Raw genomic sequence first — 16,480 nt, 5'->3', positions numbered from 1 at the left:
AACATTTGGGGGCTTGCTTTTTTGTTATGAGAGACCAGAGCAGCGTTTAGGTCTAATTTTGCCCTACTACTGAGGCAGTACCATTATGAGTATTCTACACAATACCTCATGAATTAGGAGACTTTTCTATTCCAGCTGAAGGGGACATGAACCCTTCCTAGCTTTTGTGATCTCTCTGAAGTGTTCCTATAATCCCTTTGGGTGGTTCTTCCCCCAGCCTTGCATAGTTTCCTCACATGCAAACACTGATTAGTTCTCTGCTTTAAATCTCTGAGCTGTGTGTATGTACATGTGTGCTCACATGTGTACACATGAATGTGTGCGTGCAGTTCTCTCAAGTACTCTGCCCTGCACACTCTAGTGACCTTGGCCTTCTCAAACTACCGACTATATCTTTAATCGGGGAGACTGCCAGGCCCCTCTGGGGTTCTTCCTCCCTGGGCCATAGCCTGGAAACTCTTTTTTGGCAATAATCTCTCTAGGCTGGGCAATCCTATGGCTCCCCTTGTTTGTTTCTCTTCTTCTCTCAGGAATCATTATCTTGCATTGTCTGAGATCCAATATCTGAAAACCATGTTTCATATATTCTATCTAGGTTTTTGGCTGTTTGAGGTGGGAGAGCTGTTACTCTTTCCTTGCCAGAAGTAGCGGCCAAACATTTGTTATTTGCCACATATTTCATTTTGATAAGGGCAACAGTGATACCCAAATATTTAACAATTGCTAGGACTTGGGCACTGACCAAACAGAACAGATAGATGCCGGCCTTAAACAGTGATATGTCCATACCCATGTTTACCAGCTGAAGGTCACTCCTGTGTAGTGGTAGACCCATAATCCATCCAACTCAGGGATTTGTCACTGACAGTCCTGATGAGACAAAAAGACCTTTGCAATAACACTCACCTGGGTTTGAGTTCAGACTCTGACATTTCTAGCTGACCACATGACTTAAATTTCCTCCATTCCTTAATTTTCCCCTCACTGTGGTAGTAAAGGTAAAGTGGGGTAATGTATGTGAAGGTGCCTAGCATCCTGCCTGGCACCTAGAATACTCAGTAGCAATGGGAACCCTTCCCCTTCCCAAACCTTCCTCCATGATCCATTTGGATTCCTCAGTGCTCAGCCAACAACAGAGTTTTACTCACAGGGCAGTCTACCTGGGACAAAGAAAGGACCATACCTCTGAGCTCTGCCTATGAGGGAGGGGAGCCCAAAGACTCCACTGTGAGGTGCCAGGGAAGGGAGAACGGGTGTAGTGATCATCACAGCGAAAGAAGCCTCCCCATTGGGCTGGTGTGAAGTGGGTCCATGGGAGCTGGTACCAACAGCCGTGGGAGAGGCCCATGCAAGGCACACCAGCCCCGCCCAGGTGTGGAGAGGGGTAAGGCAGGGCAACAGGTACCCAGATTCAGAAAGGTATGGCGGAGTCAGTCTGACCTGCTTCCTCCTAGCTCATACCTCTGCTCCTTGAGGTGACAACAATTCAGAGCTGTCCTGCCATAGTCCCTTGACAAATGGTGGCAAAGGGGGACAGTGTGAGGGACACTTTGTAGGACTAGATTTCTCTGACATCCTCCTCAAGGATTAGGATTTGCCTCTTACACATGTGACTTTCTCTTCATAATCCACTGTGAGTGTGTCGGGCAGGAGCTCTGCACATACTCTCTGCCCTTTCATTCATTTTAGGGTACGAGTATTTTTTTTATTTGTCACTTTGATTTTCTCTGAAAGTTTCTGTCTCTCTGGAAGCACAAAGCTCAAACATTTTTCTTCAACCTTTTTGTATCCCCAGCACCTACCGCACACCTGAGCGTAAGTGCCTGCTGATGACAGACAGTATTTGATGACCATGTCATAGAGTGCTTTGTCCAAAACATGGAATAAAGATATTGAGCAGAAAAGGCCCCAAGATAAATCCTTCTGATACACACTGGATACATCCTGCCAGTTTATTCGATCTTATTTTATTTAAACTTAGCTCTGTTTGTTCAACAAACACTTTCTGCTTGAAATTATTCACATCTCTCATGCCTCTGTCCCATCACTCTGTGATGGAAGAAAGTTAACTACCTGTGATAAGGTTTTCAAATTCTTTTGACTGACTTTCCAAATGTATTTGAAAAAAAAAAAATGTAACGATCTGTCATTGTTATAGTAAAAAATAACAATAACACTAATTGACTAAGGGTATGAATGCCCAAGCTAACATGTCCATTCTGGCGTTTCTGGCAAATGTAAATCCCCCATTCAGTGACAAGCAGATCTAGATTAGGGAGGCCTTATACTCTGTCCCTGACAAATCTGTACCTTGTAACCTCCACACCACGGGCACTTCTGATGTAAACGTAGCCTGAAGAAAGCCTGCTGACCCAGAATGCTCTCAGTATTAAGGAGAGGAGAAAAATATGTAATGATATAGCCAAAGGAAGAGAAATAAAACACCCCAACAGTCCTCTGCCCTCAAAACGTCATTTGATAAATGCAGTAAAAATGACTGCCTTTGGAAGCGTGGCCCCAGTCCCAAGGAACAGCTGCTCTCTGACTTGGCTGTGTATTTACAAAGTACTCTGTGCTCGGGCTTGAGGACACAGTGGCTCAGCTACAGAGATACTTTCAATGAGGAGGGCCACTTGTAATTCAGAGCTTGGACAAGCTCTTTTCGAGCTGATGGCACAGGTGCTGACTATGCGTCCTGAATTTCACTGCCACTTTCTAATGCTGCTATGTGCCCGTGTGTCTGTGTCACAGTGTACTGTGCACGTTGGGCCACGGATCCTGACTTGGCTCCGTGGCCCCTGCATCTAGCACATTGCTTAGCAACTTTGTAGATGATTAGTAATGTGGAATGAGCGAATACCTCAGAGGGACCTAGGGCAGCATGCCACTCAGCTCCTCAGTTTTTTCAGCTATAAAACTTAGTGGATGACCCTAACATGGAGAATGGCATAGTTTTACGGAGACCGTGGGTTCCATGAGAAGAGCAAGGATATACTGCACACACGTACACACACACCCATTCTCGCTCCCTCTCCTTCTCCCTCTCTTCCTTCCCCTCCCTCCTGCCATGTTTGTGTATACTCCAAAGCGAAATAATATACAGAATAATATATTGAATTCTCTTTCTGACAAAATTAGCACTTAGCACCATTGTGGAGCCCTGGAGACCTTTGCAGTAGGAAAAATCCTAACTATAATTTACATCTGTGTATTGATTGATTTCCTCATTTGTAAATTGCTTGCATACAAATGCCCACCAAATAATTGGCATCTGTAATAACAGTGCAGAGTGGGCATGGAAGGTTTTAGCCTTACATGGGAGACAAGGAACCTCAGGTGGATGGGACGAAAGCCCAGATAGGGTGCATCCTGGTTCTTTGCCATGCGTGCCTGCAGAGCACAGGCCAGTGGGCTCTCATCACAGCCAGGATGGTGGGGACCACGGTTTGCCTCTCTTCCAGATCCAGTGATGCTGCTGACAGACGTCTCTTTTCTCCCCAGCCTCCACTTCCTCGCTCACCTGCAAAGTGGGTGGGGCTGGGGGTAGGGGGACCTTGGAGAGATGTGATGAAAACTAGCTTATTGAAAGATTGAAAAAGGATTTTGAAAATAAAACGTTGCATAAAGGTAACAGTTCAAAACTGGATGCCTCTGGGGACGAGAAGGAGATGTAGATCCCTGAACAAAGAACAAAAACATTCTTTGAATTGACAACTGGACGGAAATAGATGAATTTTAAATGAAAATCTGGGTAATAGTTTCTGTTTTTAACCTTACACTCTCCAGGAAAAAAACAATGTTTGGGGTATGTTTTTCATGTGGGAAATGAGTTCTCTTGAGTTTTTCGAATCGAGGGGTCAGCCCTGTGGGGGAAGACACTACCACTCCAAACCACTGAGAAACGCTTCTCAAAGTCTGCTATACTCAGCCCAAAGAGGCCAAATTTGGTACTTGAACCATTCCACCTTTGTTTACTTCTCTGAAAAATTATCTACTGGAATTACTCAGGGGGTTTGCCAGAAATGTCAGGCTATTAGAGAGTAGGACTTGGCCTTGATTCTTTCTAAATTAAAATGCATATCAACAGGGGCGCCTGGGTGGCTCAGTCATTAAGCGTCTGCCTTCGGCTCAGGTCATGATCCCAGGGTCCTGGGATCGAGCCCTGCATTGGGCTCCCTGCTCAGCGGGAAGCCTACTTCTCCCTCTCCCACTCCCCCGCTTGTGTTCCCTCTCTCACTGTGTCTCTCTCTGTCAAATAAATAAAATCTTAAAAAAATGCATATCAACATATAAAGAACTAAATCTGGCCAGGGCCTCAGATGTAAGAAAGTATTTTTAAAATTTGGTGCTGCTTGACTTTAATTTATTAAGAAGGTGTGTGTGTGTAAAGAAGATTAATAACATAGACATATTCACTGAAATTAATACAATAGGATTGCAATAGAAGAACTAAGTTTAGGGGGAAAACAGATATGCCAAACATGAGTGAGCCCAATTGGTGAACTGGGTATAAAACCTAATCTTCTTGGCAGAAAAAGCAGAGAGGAAACAGCTCTGAACTCTGTAATTCTCATTTCCAGACACTGAAAAACATCTTGGGCCTTTGGGGATAGAGGGGAGTCTTTTGTTTTTTGGGGTTTTTTTTCTCCTAATATTAAACTGTTGGAGAAATTCCTCCTATGGCAAAACTATATGGCACTGCCTCGTTAGTTATATCTAGAAGACCCTCCTGATTTCCACCCAAAGAATTGCTTCTTGAAGTCAGAATAGAAAATAAAACATTAATTTAGAAGGCAACAGAAAATTGGATACACTTTTTTTAAGAAGGAAGGACACTAAGGTAATATTGAATCCGTACACTGTGTAGCACACACATGCATACAGGTACACGCACAAATACAATATTCGTAGTTCAAATGACCGCTACTATGTATGGAGTACTTCCTCTGCTGGGCACTCTTTTAAGCCCTTTATATATTTAACTCACTTAGTCCTCACAACAAGCCTATCAACGTAGATATATTTTTAATCCTCTTTTGGCAGATTAAGATCCGAGGCGTAAAGAGGCTGGGACACTGGGCAGGAGAGTGAGCCTGCCCTTGAGTCCAGGACTGATGGTCTCTCTCTCTCTCTCTCTCTCTCTCTCTCTGTTGCTGTCTCTCCCTTGGATGTCTCTTTTCTTTCCATCTTCAACTCTTATTTCTTCCCAGCTGGTTGTCCTTGCCCACACAGTTAAGCAGAAAAATTAAATTAATATTAGATCAGTCTGTGATTTTAAAACAACACACGACCTGAAGTTTCCTTTAGGAGTACACATGATGTGTTTGCTTCTAAACAAGGCTCTATTTTCTCTCCCAGCCGACAGCTATATGCTGATCTTATTTAAAGAGACCAACTCTGTGTTGCTTCAGCCCCTTCAAGCAGTATGTTTAAATTGAAACTTACATAAATTGTTTAAAATAATATGATGTGCATGTTTTCTTTGAAGCTAAATATTGAATAAGTTTTTCTTTTGTTCTTGTTTAAATTTATGAGATGTTCCTTTTCTCCCCGATGTCTTTGTAAACTAAAACCAAGGTGGATAAATAAAATCAAAATGTTAGCCCTTGCATTATTATCTTGGGAAGATGCAGGTTTCAAAGGGAAGATCCCTGTGTAGACATTCACACGCTGTGAATACCACCTCTGCAGTCACGACCACTGACTACAGTGGGCTCTCCATCAGTATGATGCCAGGCTGTCAGCCTGACTTCGAAGAAGAATAGCTCTGCAGAGCGAGGAGGCATTAAAGCCAGAAAGAAATGTGTTGACAGGGCGCCTGGGTGGCTCAGTTGGTTAAGCAACTGCCTTCAGCTCAGGTCATGATCCTGGAGTCCCGGGATCGAGTCCCACATCGGGCTCCCTGCTCAGCAGGGAGTCTGCTTCTCCGTCTGACCCTCTTCCCTCTCGTGCTCTCTATCTCTCATTCTCTCTCTCTCAAATAAATAAAATCTTAAAAAAAAAAAGAAATGTGTTGACATAAATTAGTGTTTCAGTATGTACTCAGAGGGTCCCTATCCTTAAAAAGATAGATAAATGGATATAGTAGATACCTAAGAATTACAGAGTGCTGCTTTTATGCTTGACTGAATATTCAAAACCATTTTCCACGATTCCACCATGTTTTGCCGCTACATTCTGTGCCATAAGGCTGTCAGTGGGTTCAAAGCAGAGGACACCAACAGCCTACTCAGTCCTCTTTGTTCTATCATTATGTAACAGTCCTGCCGGACAAAGTCACATAACATGGTACAGAGAGAAAATTAATCATCGGCTAATGAGACGGGGAAGTGAAAAGAAGTTTGAAAGAAGTAATTTAGAGGCCCCAATTAGGGCCTATTCTCATGGGTCTCCCGTGGGCACGGCTGGCTGCTCCCAGGTTCAGGGGTGTGAGAAGGGCACGGAGTGGGGAGATACAGAAGCTGCAGCCTCTGGGCATACAGAGCGGTTTTTGCAATCCTCCAGATGAGAGCTAATAAGAACCCGTATAGCAGCGGGAACCAACGCGATAATGGAGAGACCTTTTCAAAGCTAGGTCTGTCTGAAACGTTTTGGATGTGACCGGATGTGGTTGCCTACCAAGGTTTTAAACCAGCAACTGAGGAAGTGGAAGCATTATTGAAAGAAACAGGCAAGGCCTGGGTGCCTGGGTGGCTCAGTTGGTTAAGCGACTGCCTTCGGCTCAGGTCATGATCCTGGAGTCCCGGGATCGAGTCCCGCGTCGGGCTCCCTGCTGAGCAGGGAGTCTGCTTCTCCCTCTGACCCTCCCCCCCCTCATGTACTCTCTCTATCTCATTCTGTCTCTCAAATAAATAAATAAATAAAATATTAAAAAAAAAAAAAAGGAAATAGGCAAGGCCTGAAGTGACTCACTGTCCAGGTAGAGGGCAGAGGGCCTGGGCCCTCAGCAGTTTGCTGTGGAGTACATTCCAACACGCGTAAACACAAGCGTGAGCGTGCCAGTAGGCCACACAGCAGAGCAAATAACTTAGCATGGCTTCCAACCCAAGCAACTCAGAGTGACCCCCCGTGCAGAGAGAATGTGGCCTTGGCCCTCAGAACTAGAAATCAACAAGAGTTCGGGAGAAGTAAACGTTAGGTGGGAGGAGTCCCTATAGAGTTGTCTAAGAGGGTCTTCTTTCCTTCTGTGGCTGAGTCTGACCTGCAAGGAGAAATCAGAAGCAGTGGGAACTTACGAAAGAGTTGTCTTAACCATGAGAGACTATGGACTCTGAGAAACAAACTGAGGGTTCTAGAGGGGAGGGGGGTGGGGGGATGGGTTAGCCTGGTGATGGGTATTAAGGAGGGCACGTACTGCATGGAGCACTGGGTGTTACACGCAAACAATGAATCATGGAACAGTACATCAAAAACTAATGATGTAATGTATGGTGATTAACATAACATAATTAAAAAAAAAAAAAAAAAGAGTTGTCTTGCCATTGTATAGATGTTGAGGGCCAAGGAGGGAAAACTCAAGACAGAAGGAAATCCTAAGAAAAAACGTTGTGGAAAATCCAATTGAGAATGCGAACTCTTTTATTTAGTTTTAAAACATCAACCTCAAAGTTGCCTGACAGCGTCCTGCAGAGACACAACATAGGTATTTTAGTCGAAGGAGATCATTTGATGCATGTCAACTCCATGATGGGACTGCCAGGAAGATGCATGCAATAAGCTGATGTGACACTTTCAGTGCAGGCCTGGCACAAAGCAAGCATTTGAGTGTGGCCACTGTTTTTTAGTCAGAATGTACCAGGTCAGCCACAAGGACCCTTCAGAATCAAGAAGGGTCAAAAGCACTGCTAATCCTATAGGTCAGATTCTATAGGGCCTATTTCTGGGGCTTCCCCTAGACTGCAGAAAAGGTGGGTTTTAGAGGAAGTCACTTGTGGACGGGCTAGGGGAAGCAGTGCCACTGAGGCCGAGCTGGAGAAGACGCAGGTACTCCTGCGGGCTCTTTTCGTGGAGCTGACCAGCAGTGCTAGGACAGAGAAGCAGGCTTCTGACAATAGCCCAGGAGAGCAGAATAAGGACAATGGGTTTAGTACAGGATATCAGGTCCTGAGGCAACAGAGGAGGGGTAAATTTCTCGCTGTGAAACTGTTAGAAAAGGGAATGGACTGCCTTGGGAAGTAGCGAATAATCTGTCGTTAGAAGGCAGGATGGGCAGATGTTGGGGAACTCAAATGCACAGTGGTGAAGCTAGCAGGATGCCTGATCTTAAGCATGGACACAAATCTCCCCACTCAAGTCAACAGTACTTAAAATAGCTGTCGACGGCTGCATTCCCCCGTTCTGCCAGCATTATATCCCCAGTCAAAGGAGACAGAGGGTTTTATTTATGGCATGAGGTCTTTGTTTACACCGTGAGCACAGCCAGGCTCCAGGAGCTCACCTTGGGTATACATCTTGTGTTTAAATAGAAAACGTACCTCACCACCTTTGGATCTCTTTAGAAAGATCACAAAAGCATCATGTTAACTTTCTTAGATTCTACTTGTAGGCATTCATTTATAAAGTACACTATAATGTTAACTTATAATCTGTGAGGTTGATTTGCTCTTAATAAATATGTAGCCATCTTCAAGGTTGGGTTTTTTCACAATGGGAAAATGTAAGAGCGATCCTGCCTCCAGGGAACTGGTTTTGAGCATTTCTTCTAAGAGAACATTTAGCAATATCTTTTGATTCTAATAAATATATTTTGAGAATACTTTTTTTTAAGATTTATTTATTTATTTGAAAGAGAAGCACAAGTGGGAGAGGGGATTGAGGGAGAGGAAAAGAATGAATCTCAAGCCGACTCCATGCTGAGTGTGGAGCCAGACGCGGGGCTTGATCCCCTGACCCTGAGATCATGATCTGAGCTGAAACTAAGCGTCAAATGCTTAAGCGACTGTGCCACCCAGGTGCCCCAAGAATATCTTCTCTACACACCCATAGAAGTCATCCTTTTTCAGACTCAGGTCAGCTGTCACCCCCCCCCCCCAGAATTCCTATCATGACCCTGTCCCCTTGTATTAGTTTCCAGAACTGCCTTAACAAAGTACTGCAAACCGAGCAATAGCTTAAAACAGAAACATTATTCTCTCAGTTCTGGAGACAAGATGTCAGAAATCAAGGTGTTGGCAGGGCTGTCTTCCCTCTGGGACAGAACTAGGGAAGAATCTGTTGCATGATTTTCCCTTCATTTCTGGTTTTTGTTAGCAATTCTTGGTGTTCTTGGCTTGCAGCTACATAACTGAATCTCTGCTTCCCTTGTCACATGGCCTTCTCTGTGTGCACCTAGGTCTCTTCCCTGCTTATGAGGACACCAGTCATATTAGATAGAGTCCACCCTCATCGAGTATGACATTGTCTTCTCTTGATTACATCTGCAAAGTCCCTGTTTCTAAATAAAGTTACATCACAGGTACCAGGAGAGTCGTGACTTCAGCCTCTCTGTTGAGAGAGACACGATTCAAACCATCACACCTGTATCCCAGACCTGTGCCCCTCTTCTCTGTGCTTAGCACCTCCTATTTAAATGTCTCACAACAGTTGTCATACTGTATTGTCATTTTCTGTTCAGGAGTTTTTACCGCCAGACTGTCACTTCATTGAAGGAGGGACTCATATGATATCTTTATGGGCAAGGTACCTAGCAGAACATCCAACACCTAGTAGGCACTCAGATGTTTGTCAAAAGAAATACTTCGTCATCATCATCACGATCCTTTATGTGTCTACAATATTAATAACATTTATATAAGGTTACATAAATATTATACATAAAATACATATTTATTAACATTGCACATAAGTGCTACCATGTGTTGTGTACTGACCATGTGCTGAACGTTATGTTAAACACTTAAGATTTTTTTTTTAAATCCCACTTAATCCTCACAAGAATATTAAAATTTAAATATGATTATCCCATTTTGCAGATATTAGAAAGACTCAATGTCCTAAGGTTGCACAGTCAGTGTGTGGGAGACCCAAGGCCTGATCACAGGTACATTTGATTGCAGATTTAGGCTCCTGACACGTTGATACACTGCTTTCACACAGACTGTGCTCTCTGAGGCTCCCATTCTGTGGAGGTGGTATGTCTGGTATTTATGCTCACATTTACCTGAAGAAGACATGGAAGCCCAAACAGGTTAAGGGACTAGTCAGCCTTAGTGTCCCTCAGCTGTTACCCAGATCCTTTTAGCTCGAGTTTACCTTTTTAAAAACCGCTTTCCTTTGTTGATCATGAAATGATTTTTAAGAATATTAGAGAAAAGAAGGACATGGAATGAAAAGAAAAGCATTTACTTTGTGAATTTAACTGACGTTGCAGAAGAATAGAGTTGTCGATTGCAGTGAACAGAATGTGCCCATGTATCACGACGTAGTGTCTCTGTCCAGTGATGATGGATCATATTTGGAGGCAGTGATTCCTCTGGAGAAAGGAGAGGAGCTTCTACATGTTTCTTAGAGCCCCTCTAGCCTGTCTCTCTGCCCCGGGCCTCAGAAGCTTGGCATCTCCCTGGACTCAAGTTCCCGTCTGGGCCTTAGGTACAAGGAAGGGGCCCTGGGGCCCTGTCTTCTAAGACTCAGCATCCAACTGGGCTTGACCCAGGTCAGGCTGTGACCCAGGCCCCAGGACTGATAACTGGGGTGTCTGCCTCCTTCCATAAACCCTAGGCTTTGGTTCTGGTGTCTGGATCCTATCTTGCTTCTCCAGCCTGAGTCCTAGCTCAGGTAACCTCCCCGACTGTCAGTTTCTCTCAGCCTCTGACCCTGTTACATTGCTGCCAAACTTCACTTCTACCTGGACTGAGTCAGAACCTGGATCAGGGTGGTTCAGGCCCAATGACCTGCCGACGCAGTCCCCCAGCGAAGCTGGCCTCCCTGCTCTTGTGTTTTGTCTGCTGCTAAGGATCTCTGCCCAGGACTAGACCTACTGCTAACCTTTGGCCTGATTACTGCCTCTTCTCTCTTACTATTCTCTAGGAACGCGGCGCCCTGCCTTCTGGGCCCCTCTTGTTCCTGGCACTGACAGCGTACCTCTGTCCTCCAAACCTCAGCCCAGCCCAGCATCCACACCCATGCTTAAGCTAGTTAGGCCCGGCCTTGACCGAGACAGACCTCTATTGGCTTTCTTCCAAGTGGGGTCAAGTTCTCACTTCCAATAATTAGGCTTCAGTGAGGCATTGATGGGAAAGGGCATAAAGGGGGCCAGCCACTGCTCGGGCAGTAGACCAATGGAGAAGGAGGGGTGGGAGGCAGCACAGCCAGCAGGGGGCCTCTGCCCAGCAGAGTGCACATCTGACCTTCGCTGGCTGCCATCCCGGTGAGAATAAAGTCAGAACGCACTAGCTTGAATGACAAGATCCCTTCTCCTCTAATCTGATTCTCAGGGCCCCTCAGGACACTGGTCACAGTGTCTTATGCTCACCATGCTATAGCATGGACATTGATTGGAGTCCCCCAGGCCTATCAGGCTGTCCCTGGCCCGTCTCTTCCTGGGCCACGCGGTGAGCCTCAGTTTACACTTCTCAACTCTTCCGCTCAGTTTGGTGCCCATCCTTCATGTTCTCCTTAAACACAGTGATTTCCCTAAGTAGGGACAATATTACAGTTCCTGACCCCATATCGCGACAATAGTATGTGCCCAGGAAATGCTGAATGAATGAACGAAAGAAACTGTCATGCCTCTTAACGTCCTGAACACAAAACCCTAACCTGCCCTCTGCACCCTGCTCATCTAACTCATACAACACCAGACTACGTATGAATCAGGAAGCAGGTTTTTTGTTTCTGGTTGTGTCTTGTCCAGTTGGGAAAAGCCAATGAGAAAGAAATACTTGCTGAGCTTTGGCCTTGGTGCCTCTGTCCTCATGGTCTGTGACACAGGGGGGAAGCTGAACAGGGCTGCAGTCTTGGAAATAAATAACTGTTCCTCTTGTTTAAGTACAATTTCTTTTTTTTTTTTTTAAGATTTTTATTTATTTGAGAGAAAGAGAATGAGAGATAGAGAGCACGAGAGGGGGGAGGGTCAGAGGGAGAAGCAGACTCCCCACTGAGCAAGGAGCCCAATGTGGGACTCGATCCCTGGACTCCAGGATCATGACCTGAGCCGAAGGCAGTCGCTTAACCAACTGAGCCACCCAGGCACCCTAAGTACAATTTCTGAAAGAAAAGTTCCACTCTGTACTTAATTGGATTCTTTCTTGCTGCAATTTAAGCCTTCTTTCTCCTTTCCCTGAGTGGAATTATAACTCATTATCTCTGAAGTTCACAGGGGCAGCTTTTCTAAAAGCAAGACCAGGAGCTGACTCTTCGAACTTGCATTCTCCCCTCACCTTTGTATTCCTGTGCATGTGTCTTTCTCAGACTCCCAAAAAGTGTGCATTTGCTTTAATGAGTTAGTACATAATAGGTTCCTGTGCTATTTGAGAAAACAATTTCCATCTGTTCATATATTGTTAAAAAGTAATGGGTTCTTATTTTTAAAATAAAAGTCTAATCCTTCCCTACTTCCTCTTCTCAAATACTAAATCTCAGATCCTTTGAGGTCCAACATAATTTAAGTGTTAATTCCTTTCTAAGCTCTTTTCAAGCTACTGCACTCACCATGCAGATTTCATTAAACCTCAGAGTCTCTTCATATTGATGTCTTGGAAAAAGCAAAGTAACCCTTGCTCTATATTAAAATATTTTGCTCAGGAGTAGTGTGTTTTGTCCCCATTCTAAAGATGTATTTATTTATTTGGCCTTCAGAAAGGAAACAGAAGTCTGTTACAACTAAAAGAGAATGGAAGCGCTGGGCTTCTCATCTCATTTGTGGGCAACATCTGGTTATTGTAATTCACAGGGTTCGCTGTCCTGAGCAGTTTCAGCCTTAAATCAGCCTGTGTTGGCAAACAACAATGAGGGCCAGGCCAGGAAAGAAACAGATGAATCTTATGCATGGAATGAGATTAAATAAAGGCATATGCATACCAATATTTCAGTTTCTAATATATTCACCTTGAAAGCCAATCTGTTATTTCAGTGTTGATGACACTGAAAGCCATTCTGTTCTGGAACTTCCCCCTTTAGACTTGGTGTCTAGATCAGAAAGATATGTATTGATTTTGTTTTAACAGCAGAGTAAAATTTTAGTAGTGACATGTATCAGGTGAATGATCAAGTCGGGTCATTCTACGTGAGACTTTAAGGTAGTCAAAAGAGCCATGTTTACATATGGAGCCAGAGACCAAGGCCCTGGGGTGGACACTGCCATTTGCTTTGTGATGTTGGGGATTCTACTCAACTGCTTTATGCCTCAGTTTCTTTATCTGTAAAATGAGAATAAGACCTGTGAAACTTTATGAGGATTTTAAATGAATAACCAAAGTGTGAATCTTGTCCCTGTCACTTCCCAGCTTTTATGTCTTTTCTATATCACTTGTTTTGAGCAATGTCAGCACAGAATCCTGGAATACTGTGCCCCAAGAGATTATTCAGCCTAACAGTCCCATGTTACAGATGAAGAAACTGAGAACCATAATTACAGAGGAAGTACCTAGAATGTCAAGGTGACTCCTTTGAATGAGAGTGCATATTTGGCATTTATATTTACATTTTTTTTAACAAAACCAATATTGAAAAAAAAAAACCACCTCATTTTATTGAAGTCATGCTGGTACACTCTCAAGTTAGATGGATTTCCTAAGAAATGGGACAGCAGTCCTCTTGGGCTTATAGATCAGGATCACCCTGCTTATTCTGTTCAACCAAGAGGAAGAGCAGAAATATCCAGGGTATAGGGGAAAGCTATCATAAGCCTTTTCCCAGAAAGGAAAAGTTTTTGCCCGTGCTTCATATGCTCTGGAGTGTCTTCGTAAACAAAGGGTATCCCTGTCACTTCATTGGCCTCTGGGCTTCTCCTACCTTTCAGCACAGGTAAGCCGCGCCTGGGCTGAGGCAGAGGCTGTCCATGAGAGCCACAGAGCAGAGGGGCTGGGAGGGGGGAATGGGAATGATCTAGGAGGAAGAGGGAGGAAAGATAGGAGAGTAAGAAAAGGAAGTTCATTGCCAAGGAGTCGCGGAGGGTCACCGTGGCTACTCCTGGTGGTATCTGTGCTGTTTCTACCTGAACATCATCCCACCAGCAGTGAGAATGTCTGCTTTCTGCAAACAGAAGCACTCTCTGGAGAGGGGTCCCTTCCCAGCTACTCTTAGATACGCAGTACAGTATTCTAACAGTCCCTGCTTGTAAATAAATCTGACTTACTTAGGAAAAGTAAATCCCTGCATATCACCATTGAAATTACTTGTTTCATTACCACACTAAAAAAACAATTCATTGCTTATATTGGAAAACCCATTCTTTTGGCCCCTTTCATTTTTTTATACAGAGTGTAAATTTTTTTTAAATAATAGGGCATAAAGATTTCAGGAGGGTTGCTCAATTATTTATTTGTTGATTGAATTATAGGAAGAAAGTGTGATTATCCAATGGAATGCAGAAATGTATACAGCTAATTGTGTGCCTGCATGTACTTAACCCAACCATAGTAATCATTTTTTGTTTTATATTTCCTGGGGGAAATAGGTTAGGTTGGACCTGAATGCATCATTATAAAGTATGCACATATAAATTGAACTCTTCCAAATCTAGGTCGCTTGGATAAGAAGGCTCTTTTGATAAAACCAGACTGACAATTAGATTCACAGGGCACTTCAGTGTTAAATGATATTCTTCCCACATTCTGGGTCATAAGGCAGCGAGCGTAAACAATACACCGATGTTAAGAAACAGAGAATCACATTCGCAACAATAACAAAGCTTCATGGTGCATGGTTTTCCACTTTAATATGCTGTGTTCTGTTCTGCCATGTTAATGTTTTAAGTGATATAATTTCCTTTTCATGTAGTTTTAAGTTCATCTTGTTTTCTCTTTGTCTTTCTGGAATAGCTTTCTATAATGCTACATCTTATGCCGGGAGAAATTCCTAACCAAAAAAAAAAAAAAAAGCGTAAAGTCAAATAATCTTTGCAGGAAAACAGCAAAAAAAACAATGAAAATTGATTCAAGATCCTCCAGCCAAAATGTTATCTTGTGTACTTTACAGACTCAATCTGTGTCCCAGGCTTTGATCCAGGCCTCAACATGATGACTGGGATCACCCCCATTAACCCAATGATACCAGGCCTGGGGCTTGTACCACCCCCACCACCAACAGAAGTGGCTGTCGTCAAAGAAATAATCCACTGCAAAAGTTGTACTCTTTTCCCTCAAAATCCAAGTAAGTGATACCTGTGAGAACTGTCTGCTCCTCAATTTAAATTTCTTTCTTTTCTTTTTTTTTTTTTTTTATGTAGCATTGCGTGCCCTTTCAGATGTGACTGAAAATTCTTCCACATGGATGCACAAAGTGGGGATCCATTCGACATGATGCTTTTGTCTCTAGATTAGCATAAATGTATGGGGCTGTGTCCATGTGTTCTATCCAGGAGCTGAATTGACACCATGAAGCCAGTATATGTGATGTGGGGATACATCCCCAGCATTAAGAATCTTTTTGCATGCAATGAAGTCTAGCAGTTGCTGCAGAACATAGTGTGAAATATGTGAGCATTTCTATCCATCTTCACAAATGTGGGAGAAAAACTCTGAAATGTGCTTTGCTAGATGGAAAATTGAATTAATTTGGTAGTTAGCAATTTTGGGGGGAGCCCACATCTCAGAGTTTCTGGGCCAAATGGCATTTGCTTGAAGGAAACATACATTTGATGAAATAAATGAGCCAGAATTTTTTTTTTAATTTAGTTTCAGATACTAAGTTTATGGGCTTAAATAGCTAGAATTTTTTTTTTTATTCATATTAATCAGTGTTGCCTTTTTGAAGTGGACTTTTCAGGAGATTGCTTTAGTAATCTACATATAAACTAGGTAAAATGTTGTGACAGTGTACCTTTTACCTTTTCCTACAGCCTCCCCCAAATGTAATCGTTGGCTCATTTAAATGTGAATAATAAAAAAAAAAGTGGTATTTTCAGGCCCCGGTGTTTCCCCAGCCCAGCAAGTACTACACATGTTTACAGGTCCTGTTCTCTGCCTTGCTGATCCGTTATCCCGCAGCAAGACAAAGCAGATAGCAAGCCCAAGTTTTCCATCATGTTGTCACCTCATCATGCTTTGTACTTTGTGAAGTTTTTTTTCCCCCATTTTCTGGGCTTCTGTATTATTAAGGGGAAATGAAATTATGCTGACATTGGCTTTATCTCTGTTCAGGGACAAGCTTAGCCACCCTGTGTAGAAAGGACCACAGAAAGTAAAGGTTGGGAGGAGGAGGGGAGAGGAAGTAAAAACATCAGTGTGAGTCGGTGAAGACATGTATCACGACTCAAGAGTGGAGAAAGTTACTCTGCAGGTTTCACTTTCGCCAGGTGAACCAGGAAGAGGGCAACGAAATA

The 16,480-nt window shown here is 43.5% G+C and overlaps 1 protein-coding gene across 6 annotated transcripts in view; it reads left to right on the top strand.

The window, feature by feature from the left end:
* The window catches only part of ENOX1 (ecto-NOX disulfide-thiol exchanger 1), a 555,783-nt gene that overhangs the window by 371,352 nt on the left and 167,951 nt on the right, over window positions 1–16,480 (top strand). For all 6 annotated transcript variants that reach the window (XM_027591387.2, XM_027591386.2, XM_027591388.2 and 3 more), the window contains one exon: window positions 15,136–15,309. In XM_027591387.2, the coding sequence (XP_027447188.1) occupies window positions 15,136–15,309 (174 nt within the window). The remainder of the gene's footprint in view (window positions 1–15,135; window positions 15,310–16,480) is intronic.

This window comes from Zalophus californianus, chromosome 3 (assembly GCF_009762305.2).
Source record: "Zalophus californianus isolate mZalCal1 chromosome 3, mZalCal1.pri.v2, whole genome shotgun sequence".
Lineage (NCBI taxonomy): Eukaryota > Metazoa > Chordata > Mammalia > Carnivora > Otariidae > Zalophus > Zalophus californianus.
Note: the sequence above shows the minus strand (reverse complement) of the source record. Positions and strands in the feature narration are given on the sequence as shown.